The following is a 24,915-nucleotide window of genomic DNA, read 5'->3' on the forward strand; positions in this document are numbered from 1 at the left end:
TTTCATTTCTCCCTTTAAGCATGGTTTTCATTAGTTCATTGGAACTAACATTTATTTAGCTTATTTATAATAATTGCTTTTAAGTCTTTGTTAATTCTGACATCTAGCCCTTCTCAGTTTCTGTTGCCTGCTCCCTCCACCCTTCTTATGAGTTAAATTATCCTATTTCTTTGCATATCTTTGTTAAAAACTGGGCATTTTAGATTATATATGGTACGATCTTTGGACACCGATTCTAGTGACCCACCCATCCTTCTTCCAGGCTTGTTATATTTGTTGTTGTTTTAATTTAATTACTTGACTAACTTAGTGAAGTTAGTTTCCCCTTCACGGTGAATGAAGTCTCTGATTTCCTTTCTTAGAAGGTGCAGCCTTGGGCATGCACATAGTCACCTGGGGTGACAGAGCTTCTAAAAGGCCTTTTTCTGTTTTCCTGATTTCTTTGTTAACCTATCTGCCTTTGCTGGTGTCAAACTCAGATATTAGCTCCATGGCAATGGATTGCTCTTTGTTTCAATGATGTACTAGTGCTTAAATTGTTCTGTAGTCTGATCCAATTAGATCTGGGCCTTTTTGCAGAAATTTTTGAAGTTAGTGTTTGAGGCTTGTTACGACCTTCAAAAGAGCCTTAAAGGCTCTTTTTACCTTTTTCTCTGTTCTCTCTGGTAAATTACCTAGCCTAAAAATAACCGAATGTGTTCTCTGGTGGAACTACCAGCTCCCTTTTCACTTTTTACCATGAATTTTTCCACTGTCCTTAAGAGTCCTGAACTTCCCCACACTCTTTCAGCTGAAATCAGTTCCTTTGGGGAAAGCTTCAGTGTTCTCTGTTCTTATGGCTTCCTCTCCCCTGGAGGAGGGGGGATCTATCACTCCTCTGTAGGGAGGTGTGTTACAGATCTGTTTCTCTAGGGTTGGTATGCCTACTTTATGATCAGAACTCAATTGGGATGGTAGCTTCTGGTCTTCTTAGTTTGCCTCTCCTGGCATGGAAACTTCACCTTATGAGCATCTAGGAAGAGGGTGATCAGAGTCCTGGTACTCTTGGCCTGCTGCACCTGGGGTAAAGTCTCCTCCCTGAGTGGGAGCTGGGTGGAGAGAGTCCTGATATTTTGGCTGCACTTGCCTGCAGAACAGCCTTTGTAACACAAGCCTAGAGGTATGAGAAATACTGGCTGCCTCCCCTCCTTGGGAGATACCACAGGACGTGAGTGGGGAGGAGAGGATATGTCTTTTTGGACATATCCACTCAGAATGGTTTCTTTAGCACTAAGCTGTGTGTGGGATGGTGGCAGTGGTGATGGTTTAAGGCAAGAATAAGTCATGGTGTAAATGCCATCATGCTGTTAATTTGCGTCTGTTTTTGAAGTGAACATCACCTCAAGATTTTATTGTCTTCATAATACAACAAAATATGGATAGAACTGGATCAGTTGGCCCTTTCTCTTATTTCCACCCAGTTCAAAATGCTTGCTTCTCTTGAGACAGCAATCTTAGGTCTGCAATTGGGGTCAATAAATTCAAGCCTCAGCACAATCTTCTTTGTAGTTTTAGCCTTTTTCCAGAAAATCGGCTTAGTCTGCCCACCATAGCCCCTCTGCTTCCTGTCATAATGCCACCTTCCCTGGACATAAAATCTTTTGCCTTTCTTATACTGTTGTCACTTTGTGGGGTTGGTGTTTGCCACACTTCTCGCAGAAAGTCCAGTGGGTTTTAGGAATGTTCACTATGAGGGCGCCTGGGTGGCTCAGTGGGTTAGGCCACTGCCTTCGGCTCAGGTCATGGTCTCAGGGTCCTGGGATCGAGCCCTGCATTGGGCTCTCTGCTCAGCGGAGAGCCTGCTTCCTCCTCTCTCTCTGCCTGCCTCTCTGCCTGCTTGTGATCTCTGTCAAATAAATAAATAAAATCTTTAAAAAAAAAAAAAAAAAAAAAAGAAATTTTCAATTTTTTTCCGAGAGTGCTATTTGCATGGAAAAAAAAAAAAAAAAAAGCCAGGCTCTTAATGTTAGTTTAGAGATTTAGATTTTCATGAATGTTTCTTCATTTGCTGTAAGACCTTAAGACAATTTGCAGAGACCTTAAATTGTTGTTCGAAAAAACTTTTTTTGACCAATCATCATAGTTAGGGTGAACATGTTGCCATTCCAGAAGTCATCTATTTGTTGCTAATATTGTACAGTTTGCCTCACCAAAAATACTTTAAAAACAAAGGATGTCTATTCATATCTCTTAGGATATTTTAAAAATGAAATTTTGATGATCTCAAAACCCCAAATACTATGAATTTAGAAAAGAATAAAAATTCTCAATAGATCTTTTGAGTTTAAAAAAATTTATCATTCAGAAAAAATCTCAGTAAAATAAAACATATTCAAGGTAAAAAAGATATCAAGACATGGAATTTTAAGAGCAAACCTTTCCATTACTTTAAGTACAATAATTATAACTGCTTTTTTGCTTATTTGTAAATCACTGTTTGCTTTTTGATATTTTTCTTTCACATCGAGGATTGTATTTTAATACATAATATAAAATCATAATGCTCAGAAACACCAGTTATCATCACAAGAGCAATGCTCTTCATTCATTGGTTATCCAATTCACATGGTTGTTAATATCAGGAAGAGTAATAATCAAGCAGGTTTATAAATCTTCTTTTTCCTTTGAATGCTATTCATGGATGGCTGTCTTTTAAAAATCCTGGAACATAAATGGTAGTTTTCTTTTTACAGATCATATGGCCTTTTAAGTATCTTGTTTAATGTTGCTTACTACTGACTTTACAAAAGCCATAGGTGTTGAGTATGTGTGCATAATATTTTTAATAGCAAGAGATGATCATAGAATATTATTTGAACCAAAAAATCCATATCAAGTGAAACTTTCATTTGTTTTCACCATTGCTGTTATACTTCTAACAAAGGAATTATACAAATTATAGTTAAGAGGAAAAAAAAATAAAAGATCTCATGTACTTGGACTTCCAGGTAAAAAGTTTTGCTAATAATTTTAAAACAGCACTGTTTCTTTACTGCAATGACAATTATTTTTAGTTCACATAACAGATATACAGTTACTAGACATTTAAATTATTTTACAAAATTTTAAAACTTCTTTAACTCAGAATTTGACAGTTCAAATATGCAGCAGTTCAAAGTGAAGTTTTTATTTTCACTATAACCAAGTATAAAAAGAATGGCAACTAATTCCATCCTAATCCAGAAACCCATTTTAAAGAATCTGAGAACAACTGCTTAAATGTAAACAGTAAACAGCGAACAGATGACCACTTGTCACGGATATTTTACAAACAGATTTCGCAGGGTTTGGAAGTTAGGCTAGTGTTCAGTCATTTGTAAGTCCCTTCTAATTCTAAAATTATATGATTTTATAGTTTTTCTAACAGTTTTACCAAGAAAGTTATTTCTTCTCACCATTATTGCCAGATTACGTCATCACACATAAATGGAAATTTTAGTATGTTACTGTATGTGCTTAAAATAAATGTCATCTTTCAGAATATGCTGCAGTTCACATGAGTGTGCCCCCCATTTGTTCCAGATTGAGACTGTGTCCATTTGTTTCAGATTGAGTTTCATCATGCTTGAATAGGACCTATTTCCCTTAATTGGCAAGATAATAAACACTACAGTAGACAAAATGAATTTTTAAAACATTCACCAAATGTTACATCTCGCATTCAGAAATAAGTAGCAATACCTCAAACTCCCTATGCTAAACTATGATAATTTATTTAAATGCAAACAGCTGGCATACATGCTGCTTGTTCAGTTCTCTCCAGAGATTTATGTTTGTTATGAAAAGAAACTCCAGGTTAAATCATAATGTTAAGATGCTAAGTAATTAGGATTGCCACTTTTATAATTCAGTGTTGGGTTCTTGGTTTTGGGGACACAAACACACATACACACACACACATTTCCTTTCAGGTAGACAACAATAAGATATATGCTTTGCAAGATGTTTACTCATATCCTCCAGGAATTGCTAGACAGATGAAATATAAAACCAAACTACTTTGTGGGTTTCTAAAACACTGATGAGATCCATGAATAACTAGAAAACATCCTCTGATTCCATAAAGTTAGTTCTATATGTTATCAGAACATACAACTTCAAGTAATCTTTTGATTATAACTTTCTATTTTTGAAATACTGGTTCATAAAAAATCAAGGTATTATCCACTGGCATCATAGCAGTAAGTCACATTGAAAACCATAGTTACAAAAGACACTTTTGAATGTTATTGTTTCATATTTTTAATACTGCCTTAAAAGGTCTGTTACTTTTCAACTATCTCGGTGTACTTTGAAATATAAAATAATTGTAAATTGGAACAATTATTCTAAATCTAAGTAGATAATTCCTAAGGCAGCATCTGTTTACTCAGAACATATTTTCATCTCAAATGTGTAACTAAAACTTCTCACAAAGTCAGAATACATCTCATAGTTTGAACAGAAACTTCACTGTTCAAATTTCAACATTCAGTAACATAAGCAGTACATATTAGATTGCTCTGGAATACAAATCACTCATTTAAGTAAATGGGATATAATTTCTAACTTGTGTTAAAAGTGAAGATGTGACCAAAATCAATTTGTCATATTATGGTACAAATCAAACTCTACTGACACAACACTTTCATTAGAGATTTGGATACAGATTGTTATATCTAACAACAGCTGGGAACTAGAAGCTCCTTAATGTTGGGGGTGATGAAAGAAAAAGGTATACTATGGATCAGGCCCCCATTTTTATTACTTTATTCATAACAATGCCTACTTTAGGGGCGCCTGGGTGGCTCAGTGGGTTAAGCCGCTGCCTTCGGCTCAGGTCATGATCTCAGGGTCCTGGGATCGAGTCCCGCATCGGGCTCTCTGCTCCGCAGGGAGCCTGCTTCCTCCTCTCTCTCTCTCTCTGCCTGCCTCTCTGCCTACTTGTGATCTCTCTCTGTCAAGTAAATAAATAAATTCTTTAAAAAAAAAAAACAAAAAAAAAAAAAAAAAAAACAATGCCTACTTTATTGAAGAACAAACATCTCTTCCACTGGGGATATGCTTCTAATTTAAAAATTAGTGGGGAAAAAAAGCTGAACCCACTTTTAAAAATTTCATACTTATTTACTCATATTGACTCGGTATAGAATGACTCTTCAATTCCTGCTCTGAAGACAACCAATTTATTTTTTTAAGCATTGACTTGTCAACTTATCTTTGACAAGTGATTAAGAAAGATAAATCTTCTGACTTTACAAATAAGAATAGTAAGAATATATATATTCTGAGAAGTTACATCTCGTGATCTGACCTATACTTCTGACTTACAATGTAACTACATTCTTTTAATAACCTGCATTAATTTTAAATTTTAAACTTAAATTGTCCTTGCTATACTGTTCACATTCACTTTACTTTTCATTTTTACATTTCTATAAATACCCAAACAAAACTCCTCAATTTGAAACCAACTTACATTGGAGTTCTGAGGTTAGTTTACAACTTTTACGATATTTTGTTAAAATGTAAAAACCCTGAAATTACAAACAAAAAATTTACAATTTTATAGTATATATCTAATTTATTTTTTTAAAAAAATATTCTGAATGTTTTTATACAAGTACTCAAGTGTTATTTTTTTCAAATGAAACTCCTTATAGGCTAGAAGAGGGTGTGTGGTGTTGCCCCATTAAAAACCAATACAAACATCATTTTTCTATGCTGGCACTTCAACTATTTCAAAGTAGTCATTCGGCAAAATCACGTAACCTCTCTCTGATATGTCGTCCTTCTCTTTCTGGAAGTGAACAACCTCCTTTAATTTTTCAAGCTGTCGTTCTTGTCTTCTGCATCGCTGCTGTGCAGTCTTGAGCTTCTTTCGGAGTTTTTCAACTTGTTGTTCTAGCTGATGAATCCTTTTTCTCTGGTGCATTGTATCCTCCACAGTATAATTGTGGTCACAGAAAACTGAGAGATTATCAGGGGTCTGAAGAGGAGGCATTAGTAATCCAATAGTAGCATCCACCTGGGAAATGGGAGGTGTTAAAGGAGGCGGGGGAAGCTGTTCTTGTGGCTCCAAAAGATCTTCCTTCTACAACAACAATGCAGAGTATGTTCAAGTTTAGTAACTACAAATAACAGTTTAAAAGAATCCACCTGTGGAATTTAAGAATGACATTTTTACAAATTGGATAACCTAGAAGAAAAGGTTAAATTTCCAGAAACATACAGTCTTCCAAGAACAAATCAGAAAGAAATAGAAAATATGAATAGATCCATCATTAGTGATGAAATTGAAAAGGTAATCAAAAAACTCCCAAACTCATGAGTCCAGTAGCAGATGATAAATTCTACCAAATATGTAAGCAGTAATCATACCTATTCTCCTCAAAACAGTAAATACCTATTCTCCTCAAAATATTCCAAAAAACAGAAGAGAAAGGACTTCTAAATACATTCTATAAGGCCCGCATTACCCTGGTATCAAAAACAACAACAACAAAGAAGTACAGGCCAATATCTCTGTTGAACATAGATGCAAAAATAAATATGAGCATATTTGACAATATGGTAAAAGGATCATTCACCATGATCAAGTGGGATTTATTCCAGGGATGCAAGGATGGTTCAATATTCATAAGTCAATGTGAAACACTACATTAACAAAACAAACCATAAAATCATATGAACATCTCAGTAAATACAGAAAAAGCATTTGACAAAACTCAATATCCATTCATGATAAAAAGTCTCAACAAAGTTGCCTTAGAGGGAACATATCTCAAAATAATCAAGGTTATATATGAAAAATCCACAGCTAACATCACACTCAGTGGTGAAAAACTGAGAACCTCTCCTCTAAGATCAGAAACAAGACAAGATGTCCACTCTTACAACTTTCATTCAACATAGTACTAGAAGTCCTAGCCATAGCAATCAGAAGAGAAAAATAAATAAAAGGCAGCCAAATTGGTAAGGAAGAAGTAAAACTATCACTATTTGCAGATGAAATGATACTATATATAGAAAACCCAAAAAACACCAACAAAAAACTACCAGAGGTCATAAGTGAATCCAGTGAAGCTGCAGGATACAAATTTAATATATGGAAATCAGTTGTGTTTCTATACACTAATAATGAAGTAGCAGTAAAAGAAATTAGGAAAACAAATCCATTTATAATTGCACCAAATAGAATGAAACACCTAGGAATAAATTTAACCAAGGTGAAAGACCTAAACTCTGAAAACTGTAGAACAATGATGAAACAAATTGAAGATGACACAAATAAATGAAAAGATATATAACATTACCATGAATTGGAAGACTTAACATTATTTATTTGTTTGTTTTAGAGATTTAAACTATTTGTTTGACAGAGAGGGGCACAAGCAGGGGGAGTGGCAGGCAGAGGGCAAAGCAGCCTTCATGTCAACCAAGGGAGTCCAACATGGGACTCGATTCCAGGACCCTGGGACCATGACCTGAGCCAAAGGCAGCCACTTCACTGACTGAGCCACCCAGGTGTCCCAAGAATTAACATTGTTAAAATGTCCATACTACCCAAAGCAATCTACAGACTCAGTGCAATCCCTATGAAAATACCAACAGCATCTTTCAAAGAACTAGAAAAAAATAGTCTTAAAATTTGTATAGAACCACAAGAGACCCCAAATAACCAAAGCACACTTGCATGAGAAGAATGAATCTGGATATATCACAATCCCAGTTTTCAAGATATACTACAAAGCTGCAGAATCAAAGCTGGCATAAAAACAAACATGTATCAGTGGAACAGAACAGAGAGCCCCAAAATAAACCCTTATAGTTAGTTAATCTACAACAAAAGAGTTAAGAATATATAATAGGGAAAAGACAATCTCTACAATAAATGGTGCTGGAGAAAGTACAGTTAGATGATAAAGAATGAAACTGGATCATTTTTTATATACCATACACAAAACTAAGTTAAAAACATTAAAAACTTCAATGTGAGACCTGAAACCATAAAAATCCTAGAAGAAAACACAGGCAGTAATTTCTTTGAGATCAGCTTTAGCAACATTTTTCTAGATGTGTCTCCTCCGGCAAGGATAACAAAAGCAAAATGAACAATTGTGACTACACCAAAATAAAAAGCTTTTTAACTTAGTTAAATAAATAAATCTTTTTAAAAAATTAAATTAAAATTAAAAAGTAACATATGGGACACCTGAGTGACTCAGTCAGTTAAGTGTCTGTCTTCAGGTCAGGTCATGATCCCAGGTCCTGGGATTGAGTCCCAAGTCAGGCTCTTTGCTTAGCAGGAAGCATGCTTCTCTCTCAGCATGTGCATCTCCCTGCTTGTGCTTTCTCTCTTTCTCTCCCATTCTGATAAATAAATAATAATAAAAAACATGCAACCTATTGAATGCAAAAAGATATCTGCAAACAATATATCTGATAAAGAGTTAATTACCAAAATATATACAGAACTTATACAACACTATACCAAAGAAATAAATAATCCATTAAAAAAAATGGGCAGAGGATAGGGACATTATCCCAAAGACCTACACATGGCCAACAAACATGAAAAGATGCTCAACATCACTAATCATCAAGGAAATGAAAATCGGAACCACAAGGAGTTATCACCTTATATCTGTCAGAGTGGCTAGTATCAAAAAGACAAGAAATAACAAGTGTTGGTGAGGTTATGGAAAAAAGGGAACCCTCTTGCACTGTTGGGGAGAACGCAAGTTGGCCCAGCGACTGTGGAAACCAATATGGACGTTTCTCAAAAACTTAAGGATAGAATTACCATATGATCCAATAATTCCACTACTGGGTATTTACCCAAAGAAAATGAAAACACTGGGCGCCTGGGTGGCTCAGTTGGTTGGACGACTGCCTTCGGCTCAGGTCATGATCCTGGAGTCCCGGGATCGAGTCCCACATCGGGCTCCCAGCTCCATAGGGAGTCTGCTTCTCCCTCTGACCTTCTCCTCGCTCATGTTCTCTCTCACTGTCTCTCTCTCAAATAAATAAATAAAATCTTTAAAAAAAAAAGAAAAAAAAAAAAGAAAAGAAAATGAAAACACTAATTTGAAAAGATACATGCACCCCTATGTTGACTGTATTATTTATAATAGCCCAGATATGAAAGCAACCTAAGCATCCATAAACAGATGAATGCATACAGATGTTCTGTGTGTTTGTGTGTGTAGAGGGTATACATATATATCTGTACATACATACACACACATACACACACACACACGAATATTACTCAGCTATAAAAAATAATGAGCTCTCACCATTTTGCGACAAAAGGCATAGACCTAGAAGGTATCATGCTAAGTGAAGAAAGCCAGAGAAAGACAAATAAATACCATGTGATTTCACTTATATGTGAAATCTAAAAGACAAAACAACTGAAAAACAAAAAAGCAGAAACAGACCCATAAATACAGAGAACAAAGTGATGATTGCCTGAGGGGAGAAGGGGGGTTGGGGGGATGGAAAAAATGGGCAGAGGGAGTTACAGACTTCCAGTTATGGAATGAATAAGACAAAGGATGAAAGGTACAGCATAGAGAATTTGGTCAGCGGTGTTCTAACTGCCTTATATGGTGTCAGATGGTAGCTATAGTGTGGGAAGCACAGCATAATAGGTAGATTTGTCTAATCAGCATGTTGTACACCTGAAACTAATGTAATATCATCATGTGTCAGCTACACTTCGATTAAAAAGAAGGAATATTAGACTTTTTTTTGTGAAGCCTCGAAATAGGAACATTCTAAAATGAGAAAACAGTTTAGGTTTTAATTATAGTTTTACACCTGAAGTAGAAATGGGATGCAAGAAAGAGAAGAACTGGTAAGATTTAATGAAATACCAAGCACTTAAAACTGAGTGTGGGGGGCACCTGGGTGGCTCAGTGGATTAAGCCTCTGCCTTCGGCTCAGGACAGGCTCAGGTTCCTGGGATCCCACATCAGGCTCTCTGCACAGCGGGGAGCCTGCTTCCCCCTCTCTCTGCCTGCCTCTCTGCCTACTTGTGATCTCTCTTTCTCTCTGTCAAATAAATAAAATCTTAAAACAACAACAAAAAAAACCTGAGGGGGAAATATTTGAAACTGAATGGTCCCTGATAAAGAAAACCCAAAACTTATCAACATACATGTAGAGGTAGAGAGCGACCTTAAGGTAAATTACAAAGCTAGATTGACTTTCTTGATGTAGATGTTTAACTTAAATAAACTGTAATTTGTATTTTTAAAAAGTGTATCATGGTTAACAGTGGTTATCTTACAAGTGATGGCTTCCAGTAACATTTATTAACACTACTCTGAATTTTCCACAATAAAAACATTAATTTTATAAATAGAAAGCCCAGTATTTTAAAACACACGTTACCTTGTCATGTGGCTCAGTACAGAGAAATATCGTGGGTACAGCATTCTCTTTGAGCAACTTGTTGTTGCACTCCCTCTTAAAGCAGTCCGGGGTAAAGTGTTCTGAACAGATACTGCTATACTTGGTGGGCTTAAAGTTTTTCCTTCGGACAGCAGCCTCCCATTTTTTGCAAAGACTGGGTCGAGTAAGAGGAAACCTAAGAAGAAGACATAATTCAGTTCTCTGACCTTCTTTTAAAAGGAAAAAAAAAAGCACATTCAGACTTTCCTGATTAGGAAAGAAGTATCTTATACTGGTTTTAACAAGCTAAGGGACATCTGATTAAAACCCTAGGGCTGCTTTTTTTTTTTTTGACAGTTTTTGATTGTGCATTTATTCACCTTAGTTAAGAATGTACTTGTTTGAAAGATCCTTTAAATAAAGTGACTACCCACTACGTGTGACGCAAGTTGGGCCTCTCAGCATGGAGTTTTGTTTTGTTTTTAAAGCAGTATTTGGGGGTGTTGGATGTATCACTGAATTTTACTCCTGAAACCAATATTGCACTGTATGTTAGCTAGTTAGAATTTAAATAAAAATTAAAAAAAAAATAAAAAGCAGTATTTGTTACAGGAAACTTTTGATCACAGAGTAGTTACAAGAATGTCAGATACAATGATGTATACAATTTAAAAAGGACAGGCTGATTAAAAATTTACGAAATGTAAAAATACACATATTAAAAGTCAGCCATGCAGACAGCTGCATGCAGTAGGAAATGGAGGTGGGAAGTCAAGGGACATACGCAGTAATATTGCTTGTCTTCCTCTATTACAGTAAATAATGTTCACTAACTGATACAGGTTGGTATTACACACACATCTAAATATACAAAGGTAAGTGGTATATCTCCTCTATCTCAGTTATTAATGTTTAACTTTTTATGTCAAAGACACTAAGAGTTTCAGGTAAAATACTTATGAAAGGGTGAATCTCTACTGATTTTTTTTTTTAACCAATGAAAACAAAATTGCATGTTTATATCTACATACTGCCATAAAGAAGGTTCTAGTTCTCTTAGGATCAGTCTGACAAATATGAATTAATCAAATGATAATCAATGATAAATTTAAAATTTCACTCATTTATTTGTTTCTATATTATGTCTGGAGAAGATGAATTGAAAGGCAGTGGTCTATTAGTTTCATGAACTGGGATGTCCAAGTCTCTCCCCAGGTTTGGGAAGTTCTTATTTATTTTTTAATTTTTAAAATGTTTATTTATTTATTTTAGTCTTCCAATTTTTTTTTTTTTTTAAAGATTTTATTTATTTGACAGAGAGAGATCACAAGTAGGCAGAGAGGCAGGCAGAGAGAGAGAGGAGGAAGCAGGCTCCCTGCTGAGCAGAGAGCCCGATGCGGGACTCAATCCCAGGATTCTGAGATCATGACCTGAGCCAAAGGCAGCGGCTTAACCCACTGAGCCACCCAGGCGCCCTTCCAATTTATTTTTAATTCCAGCATAAGAATATTACTTTTCTTAATTTACCTCAAAATCAACTGGAATATGTCCATCAGGCACAGATAAGGGGGCTTGGGAAGAGTTTAAATTTATTGTGATTTTGGGGCGCCTTGGTGGCTCAGTGGGTTGATCCTCTGCCTTCGGCTCAGGTTATGATCTCAGGGTCCTGGGACTGAGCCCCACATCAGGCTCTCTGCTCAGCGGGGGGCCTGCTTCCTCCTCTCTGCCTGTGTCTCTGCCTACTTGTGATCCCTGTCTGTCAAATAAATAAATAAAATCTTTAAAAATAAAAAAAACTTTCACCATTGGCTACTTCAATTTAAAAAAAAAATTTTGTGTGTGTGATTTTACTTTTCCAGGTCAAGTATTTAGTGAACTGGGGGGACTGGAAAGAAGCCAAAGGATGTTTCAACCCCTTGTTCCAGTTTCTCTTCCATGTAAGGCATGCTAGAGCCTAACTCTGCTATCATGAAGAACTGACCAATCTTTGGGACAGTTCTTTCCTTTGCCCAGAACAGCTGCTGCTACGGGGCCACCATGTAAAAACTAGTATAGGTAAAAGGATCCCTAGAAGATCCCTGCTGGAAATGGCCTCCAGAAATACAAACTGTGGTAGCAATCACTGGTAAAATTCAGCTCCTTACACCTCCTGTGTCAAGCACTACAAAATGCTCAGGCTGTTTATGGAGGTCTGTCAGGATGTTTCCCATCTAGTCCCCCCAAAACGGTTCTTTATAGCTAAAAATGAGAGGCAGACCAGCTCTTCCTGTGATTCATTTAACAGCCAGCAGAAACTATTTCTGATGTGTGAATGCCAGCCTTGGTTTCCAGAACCGGTGAGAGATTTTCCACATTTTTAGATTCTTTCTGAGATATCATTAGAAATGGGGTTTGTGGGGAGCAGACTGTATGCAACTGTGTCACCATCTTCTGACTGATTTCCACACTTTTAAAGAACTGGAACTCATCAACTTTAAGAAATTCCAGTAAATTAAAGAAGTAATACCAGTAGATCCTGAAGTAAGTTTAAGGGCAGGGAATGGTGGTGGTGGGACATCAATCAATACTCAAGATCTATGTTGTAAGGCACTCGTTTCTATTGGGTTCCTCTCAAATCAAACATCAAGTGCATCTACATCCCCTGTTAAACACAAACGACCCCATCAAGAGAACTGAAGAAATACTGAATTTTTGCCCTGGTAATTATTTACCTATGAATAATTGCTATAATTTACCACAGGGTTTCATTTCTTAGCTGTCATCTATTTACAGTCAGGAATTCTTGCAAAACAAGTTAATGGAAATGCAGAAAAATCTGCAAATACTGCATTTGGCTGAATGAAAACGCTGCCGTGTCCCGTTCTGCAGACATCCGATGATCATTAAATTGTTTTCATTTGGCAGTTTTCTTTTCCCATTTTCAAGAGAACATGTCTCCCTCCAGGACTCTAACTGCAGCACTTTCTGGATGAAACAGACCTGAAGTCGTGGGGCAGGTGCTTTTCCCAGGGCTTCCCCCAGGCGCCCGTGACAGGTCACCCTGAGTCCTATCAGGACACCGGACTTTGGCCGGTGTCGTTACTGTCCACGTTATTGCTGCCGAGCGCGGAAAACGGCAAGTGTTCATCTGGGCCGGACCAGGAGCTTCTCTAAACTTGGAGGTCCTTAAAGGTTAGTTCCTAGAAATGGGGTAAGCACGTCCTCCCTGAAATCCTGGCCCGAAACCAATGTCTCCCATCCACAGCAAGGATGGCAAAAAGTGGCTTCGTCATTTTAAAGGTCTGTGCCTCGATTCCAGACTCACTTCCATTGCCACCTGGCTTCTCTACTACCCCAGGGCGAGATCCAGGTGCCTCTCGGCACGAGGGTCGTCGGACATCGCTCCTGGGTCGCGAACACGCCAACCCGAGGCCACGGGCGAACCTCGCACACGGGTTCCGACCCACGAGCGCGAGAAACGGTCACCGCGGCCACGCGCGCCGAGAACGCGCAGCCCTGGGCCGTGGGGCGCGAGCTCCACCCGGGGGCGGGCACGCCCACCGCTCGCGGCCGGACAGACCTTGAGGAGGGCTCGATCGTGCCCCGCCCTTGCCTCCGCCCCTGCCCCGCCCCTCCCATTAGGTCTCGCGCGGACACGCGCCTGGCTCCGCCCCCGAGCCTAACCGGCCGCGCGCCCCCAGCCCGAGCTGGGGCCAACCCCGCGAGACGCGCAGGGTACCTACTTGTGGAAAGAGACGGGCTTATCCTTATCGTATCGGTTCTTGCAGCCGTAGGCGGAACAAGACTGCACCATCCTTCCGGTCTTCAGTCACTTCACTTCGGCCGCTCCAGCAGGCAGGCGAAGCTGCTATCAATGTCGCCGCGCTGGGCTTTGACGCCCTCGCTTCTTCTGTAGCTTTGGTCAGCAGTCAGAGTGATGATAAGCTCACTAGGGTTGACTATTGTACCCGTTTTGTTGTTTGCATTAGCGGAAGGAGCACAGCCATCGCCCGTCTCCCATCTCCAAGATGGCGGAGGCAGCTTCAACCTCACCTCTCGCGAGGAGTGTGTCTCACTGTCTCCGATTAGCCCCGAGGTCAGAGGTAACGTTCCTTGGGAAGCAGCCCATTGGCTAAGGCCAGGCGTTGCGGAAGTAGGTGGGGCCTCGAGCTTCCGGAAGGGAGAAAGGGGTGTTTGGGAGGAGAGGCGAGGGGAAGGGAGGGGACCGGGCGTGAGCGTAGGGCGGGGCTAAGCAACCTGTGTGACTTCCTTGTGTTAATTTATCCGGGACGGTTTAGGGTGGAGAGCAGCGCGGTCTTTGGGTCTGGTGGCCTGAAGGAGGACAGGTGTTCAAGCTGAGGTCGTTGGGTAATCTTCCTTTTGATTTAAAAGGGCAGCCACGGATGGTGTATGATTTATCAGTGAAACTTCGTGGATCCCTTTCCCACATCGCCAGTTTTCATCCCATTACCTGTCGCTGCAGGTATAATAAAGGCTCTTGAGAGCTCAGGCGCCAGAATTTTGGCAATGAAAGAAGACACCCAGTCCCTCTGAAGGCTCCCATCGCTGTAGTGTTCTGCACGTGCTGTTGAAAATTCATGAACTGCTGCGGCTGTTTTCCCACCATCTGCCTCCTGGTGCGTGCCCCTCCCCTCTGTGTAGATCAGAGCCTGGAAATCTGGATAGGAAGCTGTTGACAAACTCCAAGGCTCTATTACACTTTTCCTGATCCATTCCCCCCCCCCCCGCCAACCCCCTTAAATCCTGATGTTTCCCCAGGGTTCCATCCTCAGCCCTCCTCTGACTCTAAACACCCTGCTGCTTGAATTCAATAAAATGCTATGATTTCCTAAATCTTCTATTTCTTATGTAAATTTTCCTGCCTTCGGATTATCATCCGTGAATTACCTATTCATTTGCTTAAACCGGAAACCTTAGTTTTCTTTCTTACCCACTACATGCCAGGTTAATTGTATAGAATAAGTAAATACTTATTAAATCCACTCCTCTCCGTCTGTCTTTTAATTGTTCTTGATCAGGCCCTCAAACGAATGCAACCACCCCTGACCATCTCCAGTTTTGCCTCTCCAGTCTTTCCTCCATATTAAGTAATTGTCATACACCTGTTCACATCATTCAGAAGCTGCCTCCTCTACTGGATAAAATCCAGACTTCTAATGGTGAGTCATAAAGTCCTTGAGGACCAGCTACCTCTACTATTTCACCATCATCTCCACACTTGTCTTTAACTTAACTCTTTCCTAGGATTCTATTTTACACAGGACAGACTTATGTAAATAGGCTGTTTTCCCTTAGCTTAAAATGCTTTTCTCTGGCCTCACCACCTTCATAATGTGACCTCAGTGGTTATGTTTCCTAACAAGCTTTCTTTATCCTCTTTTTCTTAAGCTGCCCAGCTTGGGCATCTCTCTTGCTCCAATGAAAACTTGCACTTAGGGACGCCTGGGTGGCTCAGTTGGTTAAGCAGCTGCCTTCGGCTCAGGTCATGATCCCAGCGTCCTGGGATCGAGTCCCACATTGGGCTCCTTGCTCGGCAGGGAGCCTGCTTCTCCCTCTGCCTCTGCCTGCCATTCTGACTGCCTGTGCTTGCTCTCTGCCCCCCTCTCTCTCTGATAAATAAATAAAATCTTAAAAACAAAACAAAACAAAACAAAAACTTGCACTTAACCTCTCTATATGATTTTGAACCATACTGCAATATGTGTGCTTGTCTCACTTCATGAACTAAGATCCTGTTGAGGAGAAGGACTTTGTCTTACTTAGCCTTGTAACCCCATCAGCTTGCAGTGTCTGGCATAAATTAAGTATCTAGAAAATGTCTGTTAAATTAACTGGGCCCAGAAACCTTGTGCCTAAAATAATTTCAGAGCCATATCCCTTTACCAAATACTAAAATAATTTATTTTATTAGCATTTCTAGGGATAGACAGGCAGTAAATTCCTCCGTGGTTTGCTGTCAGTAAGGATCAGAATGTGATAATTGCTTGTGAACTGAAATGTATATTTTAAGAGTTCACTGAAATTCTTTACTCATCAATAGATTCAGCAAATATTTACTAAATATTTACTAAACGTTTGCTAGGTTCTAGGAGCTTGGGATGCATGTGAATAAGACCAAAATTTCTGCCCACCAAAGTGGGGGGGTTTGGGGAGTAGGGAAGGAAAAAATGAAATAAGATGGGATCGGGAGGGAGACAAACCAAAAGAGACTCTTAATCTCACAAAACAAACTGAGGGTTGCTGGGGGAGGGGAGTAGGGAGAGGGTGATTGGGTTATGGACACTGGGGAAGGTATGTTCTATGGTGAGTGCTGTGACATGTGTAAACCTGGCAATTCACAGACCTGTACCCCTGGGGCTAATAATACATTATATGTTAATAAAAAATTGTAAAAAAATTTCTGCCCTCACGGAGCTAATGTTCTAGTGGAGGTTAGAGAAGGCAGACAGAACATACCACCATATGTCATATTAAAAGGTGAAAAGAGCTATGTGGTTGTGAGGGGATTGCAATTTTAAATACGATGGTTAGGATATGCCTAATAGAGGAAGTGACTCGAGCTAAGATTTGGAATAGGCAAGAGTTAGCTAGGAGGATATCTGTGGGAAGAGCCTTGCAGGCAGAAGAAATGGCTAAGGCAAAACTCCTGAGGCTCAGTGTCCTCAGCCTATACAAAGAACAGTAAAGGGGCCTGTGTAGCTGGAGCAGACTGAGCCGGGCTGGGCTGGGAATATATATATATAGCCAGGGTAAACAGGATGAGGTCCTGCAGGGACTTGTAAGCTAGTGTAAGGACTTCTCACTTTGACTCTGAGATGGACAACATGCTTTAAGCAGAGTAGTGATCCAGTGTTTTAAAGCAATCACTCTGCTGTGTTGAATATAGATAGCAGGGGCATCTTAGAGGCAGGGAGACTGACTGGTAGGCAGGCTTCTGTGACAATGCAGGTGAGAGATGATGGCTTACACCTGGGTGGTAACAATGAAGGAGTAAGAAATGATCTTGTCTTCTCCCTTTTCCCCCTTCCATTTCTTTATTAACCTTTATTGAGCAGATGGCAGACATTATGCTAGGTCTTGCTCTTGGTGAGTAAGGTTAACAGTGCCTCTCTTCACAGGGCTTATCCTAGTGAGGGAAGACAGACAAAAAAATGTGAATAAAATCACATTGTGCTTGGGTGCCTGGGTGGCTCAGTTGGTTAACCATTTGCCTTCAGCTCAGGTCATGATCCCAGGGTCCTGGGATCAAGCCCAGCTTCAGGCTCCCTGCTCAGCAGGAAGCTTCTCCCTCTCCTGCTGCTTGAATTCCCTCTCTTGCAGGGTCTCTCTTGGTCAAATATATAAAATCTCTAAAAAATAATAATAGTATTGTGCTGAGATTCCTGAATACATTAGAATGTTATAAGGGTTAATGAGATTAGAGGAGGGCTAACTAACTTACTTTAGTTTGGGTAGTTAGGTCGTTTGGGTAGTTAGGTCGTCAGAGACGTGAACATTTTGCTGAGGACCAAAGAATGGAAAAAAATCTAGTAGTAAAAGAATGAAAATGGGGAGGCCAGGAGGAGCATTCTCCATATAGGGAGTGTGTACTAAGGCCCTGTGGCAGTAGTGAGTTTCGTATTTTCTGGGAACTGAATGGAGGCTGGGGTGTAGACCTAGGGAGCCAGGGGGAAAAGGACATGAAGTGAGGTTGAAGTAGGTGATTTTAAATGCAGAAGGAAGCCAATGAACCTTTTTAGGCAGTGAAGAGACGTGACATTTTTAAGCATCATTCTAGCTATTAGCTGAAGAGTTTATCAGAGGGAAGCAGTGCACGTGAGTTGCAGACCATTTAAGAGGCCACTGCAGGCAAGTAATACAGCGTGGTAATTTGGACTAAGGGTAGTGGCAGTGGAGATAGAATGACCAGGATATGAGAGTAGTTGGAGGTAGAAATGTCAAGGCTTGGTGCTGACAGATGGATGTGAGAATGAAGAAGACAGAGGAATCGAGGTATTAAGGTTGATTTGTACTTGAATTTCTGGCTTGAGCATTTAGATGGAGGGATGGTGGTACCTTTTACCGAAATGCAGATGGCCTTTAAAAAAGAAGAGAGCTATATACCCCCCACCAAACAGAGGACTCACAGGATGGGAGCAATTTATGAAGTGGGGTCATGAGCTCTGGGAGTGTACGACTGGGAAATGTCGGAAGAGAAAGAATGTATGAATGTGCAGAGGTTGGTAATGCAAGCCACTAAAGAAACATGCAAGGATCACCAACCAGTGCAGAGCACCCTTTTGAGGTCTCTGATCATTTTTAATCTGTTTAGAGTGGAACTAGTCAATTTCATTATTTGGTTGGGTTTCCCTCAGTGAAATTCTCTTCTTCAGTCCCCTTTTTCCTGTTTTCTTTCTTCCAGCTATCTGTAACTTGGAAGTGAAATCTACATTTTTATTATTTACTGAAAATAATCCTAATGTTTCCTTACTCTGAAATGGTAAATTTACTGACAAAGTAAATTGCCTATAATTTTTTAAATGTTACTTGAACTGAATGTTGCATTTTTCTTTCTAAAACACCATCCAAAATTAAATTTTCACTTTGTGTGGTCTACAAACTAATTTCTTAATAGAAATTAAGTTAGAATAGAAATTTTTTTTTTTTAAGATTTTATTTATTTATTTGACAGAAAGAGGGATCACAAGTAGGCAGAGAGGCAGGCAGAGAGAGAGGAGGAAGCAGGCTCCCTGCTGAGCAGAGAGCCCGATGCGGGACTCGATCCCAGGACCCTGAGATCATGACCTGAGCGGAAGGCTGCGGCTTAACCCACTGAGCCACCCAGGCGCCCAGAATAGAAATTTCTTAATAGAAGAATAATTTCCACTTTCTCTAAACAAATTTATACTCATTGTCTGTTTTTCTTCTCTCCCTTGCCTGTTTCTTCTCAACATTTCATAAGGCTCAAAGAACTACTCTCTATTTGTCAAGGGGTGACTGCCAGGAACATTTACTTTCAAAGATAATAATCTGCCTTTTTAATAATCCAAATGTCCATTGTGTTATAGTCATACCAAGGAATATTATACAGCAATCAAAGTAAAGAAACTGACACAACAATATGGATGGTTCCTACCTAATATCGAAGAAGTCCCGCAAAAGCAAATATAGGATCCTATTTTTTTTTTTTAAGTCTTTTTCTTTTTTTTTTTTTAATATTTTATTTATTTATTTGACAGAGAGAAACCACAAGTAGATGGAGAGGCAGGCAGAGAGAGAGAGAGGGAAGCAGGCTCTCCGCTGAGCAGAGAGCCCGATGCGGGACTCGATCCCAGGACTCTGAGATCATGACCTGAGCCGAAGGCAGCGGCTTAACCCACTGAGCCACCCAGGCGCCCAGGATCCTATTTTTTTAAAGAGTAAAAAAGGTAAGTAAAAGTCAGAAGTTACTTTGGGGTAGAGAGGCAATGAAAGGGGGCTTACAGGATAGTGGTAATGTATCTTTTGACAGAGGGGAGAGTTAAACACTACGTTCACTTTATGATAATTCATCATCTGATCCTGATGATTTAGAAAATCTCTGGTGTAAGTACACTGAGGATTGCTGGAGGGGAGGTGGGTGGAGGGATAGGGTAATTGGGAGACAGGCATGAAGGAGATCACCTGATGTAATGAGCACTGGGTGTTCTATGCAACTGATGAATCACTAAATTCTGTGTCCGAAACCATTAATACACTATCTGTTAAACTGAATTTAAATAAAAAATTTTTTAAAAATCCCTGGTGTTTATTCTACTTTAATAGTTTACTACGCAAACAAGGGCTATACAAGATAGGCAAAATTGCCTTTCTTTTACAAAACAGGAAAGATGTTTATGTACTCATTTGATCTCTTCATTTGGTCCCTTACATAAAGTGTCAAAAATGAAAATATCTCTTAGCTTTATATGCCCATCTAAGGGAATGAGAATAAATAGGGGTAAATTGAGGAAGGCTGATTAGAAGTCTGATGTTTTTCAAAGTCTTAAGAGGCCAAGAGCTAATTTACTAACTAATAGATTTTTTAAGGAAATAGATTAATACAGGTTTTAAGGGAAAAAAAAGAAAATGTAACCCTTGAAAGGGTAACTTCTGTCAATTATTCAAGAAGGGTAAACTGTCTTGTTAGATAAACTGGAAAAAAAGCTACTTGTTTTGATGTAGGAGAGGGATAAGAACTAAAGATGTTTTAAACTCACTAATATCTAATAGCTCAGATGTTAATTTCTATCCAACTATGCTCTTTTTTCTATAAACAACTTTTATTAAAAAAACCCTAGCATTCATTCTCTGTGGCCCTCATTATCCTTATCTATAGAGTAAAGCTATGGGACTAAATGAAGAATTCTTTTTTTTTTTTTTTTTTTTTTTTTTTTTTAAAGATTTTTTTTATTTATTTGACAGAGAGAAATCACAAGTAGATGGAGAGGCAGGCAGAGAGAGAGAGAGGGAAGCAGGCTCCCTGCTGAGCAGAGAGCCCGATGCGGGACTCGATCCCAGGACTCTGAGATCATGACCTGAGCCGAAGGCAGCGGCTTAACCCACTGAGCCACCCAGGCGCCCTAAATGAAGAATTCTTAATTTGGAATTCATGAATGGCCAGGTCTTTGAATCATCTGAAAATGAAAGAAAATTATACATACATGTGTATATGTGCATTTTTTCTGGGGAGCTATCTGTAGCTTTCATCTGGTTTCCTAAGTTCCCTTTCAGTCTAATATTCTAGGATTCGTGAAACAAAGATTAATTTTCATGTAGATATAAATTAAAGGTTTTCTCTAAGATTGATTAGAAGGATTAGTGTTTTAATCTGAATGTCAGGTATTATTTTCTTGGTTCCCCCCCCCCAAGATTTATTTACTTATTTTAGAGAGAGGGGAAGAGAGAAAGAATCTTTTTTTTTTTTTTTTTTGTCAGAGAGAGAGCGAGAGCGAGCACAGGCAGACAGAGTGGAAGGCAGAGTCAGAGGGAGAAGCAGGCTCCCTGCGGAGCAAGGAGCCCGATGTGGGACTCGATCCCAGGATGCTGGGATCACGACCTGAGCCGAAGGCAGCTGCTTAACCAACTGAGCCACCCAGGCGTCCCGAGAGAAAGAATCTTAAGCAGGTTCCTCACCTAGCATGAAGCCCGACACAGGGCTCAATCTCAAAACCTTGAGATCATGACCTAAGCCACAACCAAGAGTCGGTCACTTAACTGACTGAGTCACCCAGGCGCCCCATGAATGTCCCGCATTTTTAAACACCTTTTCAAAATTTTGTTTTTAAACAAAATCCAAACTGTTAGATACTGATTTTAAACATTATTAGCCTTTAGCCCTCTCCTATATCACATGTTATACTGCCCTCGAAAGGCCTACAGCTAAATACCACTAGTCTGAAAGAATAAGGACAGTGTCCAAACATATTCAGTGTTTCCAAATGGAAACTTTCCAACTGTTTACTCCTCTTGTGCACCCTTCTGGGACATGGAACAGATCAGAGGATTCAGAGGATGAGGGTGGGTGAAGACGACAGTGACTGGTAACACCTCAAATTTGCTAGTAGGCAATGCTTAAAACAAATACTGATCCCATGAAGATGGTCGGGTTCTGAGAGAATAACAAAAACTCAGTGTTTGTCTATTTCTTTAATAGTGTCACCTCCTGTCAACAGCTCTTTCAGCCCACTGGCCTGGTCCTGGGAAACTAAGACTTACGGCCATAAAAACTTGAGCGCCCTTTCCTATTCTGACCCATTCCCAAGTTTATTCATTGCTGCTTAGCAAAAAAAGGGCCTGTACATTACAAATGTACATTAGTACATTTAATGCTTTCAAGAGGAATGAGGGAAGGTGTTGGTGCAAACATAAGGGCACCGATTCAGAAAAGAACATTTCAGCATCCCAAGAACGGATAAAAACCATCTGATCATTTCAATAGATGCAGCAAAAGTATTTGACAAAGTACATATCCATTCATGATAGAAACCCTCACCAGAGTAGGCTTGAGGGAACAGATCTCAACATAATAAAGGCCATATATGAAAAACCCATAACTAACATCCTACTCAATGCTGAAAAGCTGAGAGCTTTCCCCCTACAGTCTGGAACAAGACAAGGATGTCTACTCTCACTTTCATTCAACATAGTACTGCTACCCGCAGAGATAAGACAAGAAAAATAAAAGGCATCCAGATTGGTAAGGAAGAAGGAAAACTTCCACTCTTTGCAGATGACATAATATGCAGAAAACTTAAAGACTCCACCAAAATACTACTAGAACTGATAAATGAATTCAGTAAGGTTGTAAGAAACAAAATCAGTATACAGAAATCCATAGCATTTCTAAGTACTAATAATGAAGTAGCAGAAAGAGAAATTAAGGAAATAAATCAAAAAGAATGAAATGCCTAGGAATAAATTTAACCAAGGAGGTGAAAAACCTATACTTTGAAAACTATGAAACATTGATGAAATAAACCGAAGACAATACAAATGGAAAGATATTCCATGTCATGGATTAGAAGAGCAAATATTTTTTTAAAGGTTTTATTTATTTGATAGAGATCACAAATAGGCAGAGAGACAGGCAGAGAGAGAGGGGGGGAAGCAGGCTCCCCGCTGAGCAGAAAGCCCAATGTGGGGCTCAATCCCAGAAGCCTGGGATCATGGCCTGAGCCAAAGGCAGAGGCTTAACTCACTGAGCCACCCAGGCACCCCAGAAGAGGAAATATTTTTAAAATGTCTATACTGCCCAAAGTAATCTACAGATTCAATGCAATCCCTATGAAAATACCAACAGCATTTTTAAAGAACTAGAACAAATAATCTTGAAAGTTGTATGGAACCATACAACACCCCCAAAAGCCAAAGCAATCTTGACAAAGACAAAACTGGAGGTATCATAATTCCAGACTTAAAAAATATACTGCAAAGCTATAGTAATCAAACAGTATGATACTGGCATAAAAATAGACTCACAGATTACTGGAGTAGAGAGCCAAGAAATAAACCCACGATTATATGATCAATTAATCTTCAACAAAGGAGGCAAGAATATGCAATGGGAAAAAATAGTCTCTTCAATAGTGTTGGGAAAACTGGACAGCTATGTGCAAAAGAATGAAACCAGACTACTTTCTGTCACCGTACACAAAAATTCAAAATGATTCAAACCTAAACATGAGACCTAAAACCATAAAAATCCTAGAAGAGAATAAGAAGGCGGGAATCTCTCTGACAGCAGTTGTAGCAACATTTGTGTAGACAGGTATCCTAGGGCAAGTAAAAAAAAAAAAAAAAAACAACTTTTGGAACTCCATAAAAATAAAAAGCTTCTATGCAGCAAACAATAAAACAAAAAAACCTACTGAATAGAAGATATTTGCAAATGACATATCCAATAAGGAGTTACTACCAAAGATACATAAAGAACTTCTACAACTGAACACCAAAAAAGCAAATAGTCTAATTACAAAATGGGCATAAGACATCAAGAGGCATTTCTCCAAAGAAGACATTCAGGTAGCTAACAGACTGAAAAGATGCTCAAACATCACTGATCATCAAGAAAATGCAAATCAAAACTACAATGAGATGTTACCACCTCACACCTGTCAGAATGGCTAAAATCAGAAGTCCAAGAAACAAGTGTTGCTGAGGAAGTAGAGAAAAACAAACCCCCTTGTACTGCTGGTGGATAAGCAAGCTGGTGCAGCCACTGTGAAAAACAGTATGGAATTACCATGTGACCCAGTAATTCCACAACTGGGTATTTACCCCCAAAAAATGAAAATACTGATTCGAAAAGATATAGGCACCCCTATGTTTACTGCAGCATTATTTACAATGGCTAAGATACAGAAGCAGCCCAAGTGTCCCTTGATAGATGAATGGATAAAGATGATATGGTATAGATACATAATGGAATAATACTAGCCATAAAAAAGAATGAAATCTTGCCATTTGCAAAAACATGGATGGATCTAGAACATATATTAAGTGTAATTAAGATAGAGAAAGAAAAATACCACGATTTCATTCATATATGGAATTTAAGAAACAAAACACAGAAAAAAGATAAAGAAGAAACCAGACTCTTAAATAAAGAGAACTCGTGATGGGTGAGGAGATGGGTGGGGGATGGGTGAAATGGGCGAGGGGAGTAAGAGCACACTTATGATGAGCACAGAGTAATGCACAGAATTGCATATCACTATATTGTATACCTGAAACTAATGTAACACTGTATATTAACTATACTGGAATTAAAATTTTTTTTAAATAAGTTTAAAAAAAGGTAACATTTCAGTTATCAAATATATACTTGAAAGAAATAGGGGTGGGGAATCAGGGTACAAGCCTAAATTCTAATTCCAGTTCCACCTTTATTCCCAGAATAGATTGCCCAGATTAAATAATTTTCCTCAAAAACAAAAACATGTCTACTTTTTCAGTTTAAAATATCTAAGCATAATTAATTAGAAATGTGATGAG

General features: G+C 39.1%; 1 protein-coding gene, 1 long non-coding RNA gene and 1 pseudogene across 2 annotated transcripts; 1 reads left to right on the forward strand and 2 right to left on the reverse strand.

The window, feature by feature from the left end:
• Positions 1-1,397: 1,397 nt before the first annotated feature.
• LOC132006454 (ribosomal protein eL42-like) lies at positions 1,398-3,437 on the reverse strand (annotated as a pseudogene).
• On the reverse strand, positions 2,000-14,496 carry THAP1 (THAP domain containing 1). The gene is made up of 3 exons (XM_059384122.1): positions 14,145-14,496; positions 10,423-10,618; positions 2,000-6,112 (listed from the first exon to the last, which is right to left on the reverse strand). Exons 1-3 carry the CDS (start codon positions 14,213-14,215, stop codon positions 5,738-5,740), a joined length of 642 nt encoding a protein of 213 aa, XP_059240105.1. The 5' UTR covers positions 14,216-14,496; the 3' UTR covers positions 2,000-5,737.
• On the forward strand, positions 14,418-20,159 carry LOC132006353 (uncharacterized). The gene is made up of 4 exons (XR_009401069.1): positions 14,418-14,504; positions 14,885-15,038; positions 15,441-15,581; positions 19,641-20,159. It is a non-coding gene; the product is annotated as an uncharacterized LOC132006353 (long non-coding RNA).
• The last annotated feature ends 4,756 nt before the right edge of the window (positions 20,160-24,915 follow it).

Source organism: Mustela nigripes, chromosome 18 (assembly GCF_022355385.1).
Source record: "Mustela nigripes isolate SB6536 chromosome 18, MUSNIG.SB6536, whole genome shotgun sequence".
In the NCBI taxonomy this organism is placed as follows: Eukaryota; Metazoa; Chordata; class Mammalia; order Carnivora; family Mustelidae; genus Mustela; species Mustela nigripes.

What these genes read in the sequence shown, in the direction of transcription:
- THAP1 (XM_059384122.1), bottom strand. Translation starts at nt 14,215, where the DNA reads ATGGTGCAGTCTTGTTCCGCCTACGGCTGCAAGAACCGATACGATAAG. An exon ending in AAGCCCGTCTCTTTCCACAA is followed by an intron (nt 10,619 to 14,144) that starts GTAGGTACCCTG and finishes TCTTCTTCTTAG; the next exon opens with GTTTCCTCTTACTCGACCCA. An exon ending in GTACTGAGCCACATGACAAG is followed by an intron (nt 6,113 to 10,422) that starts GTAACGTGTGTT and finishes TTGTTGTTGTAG; the next exon opens with AAGGAAGATCTTTTGGAGCC.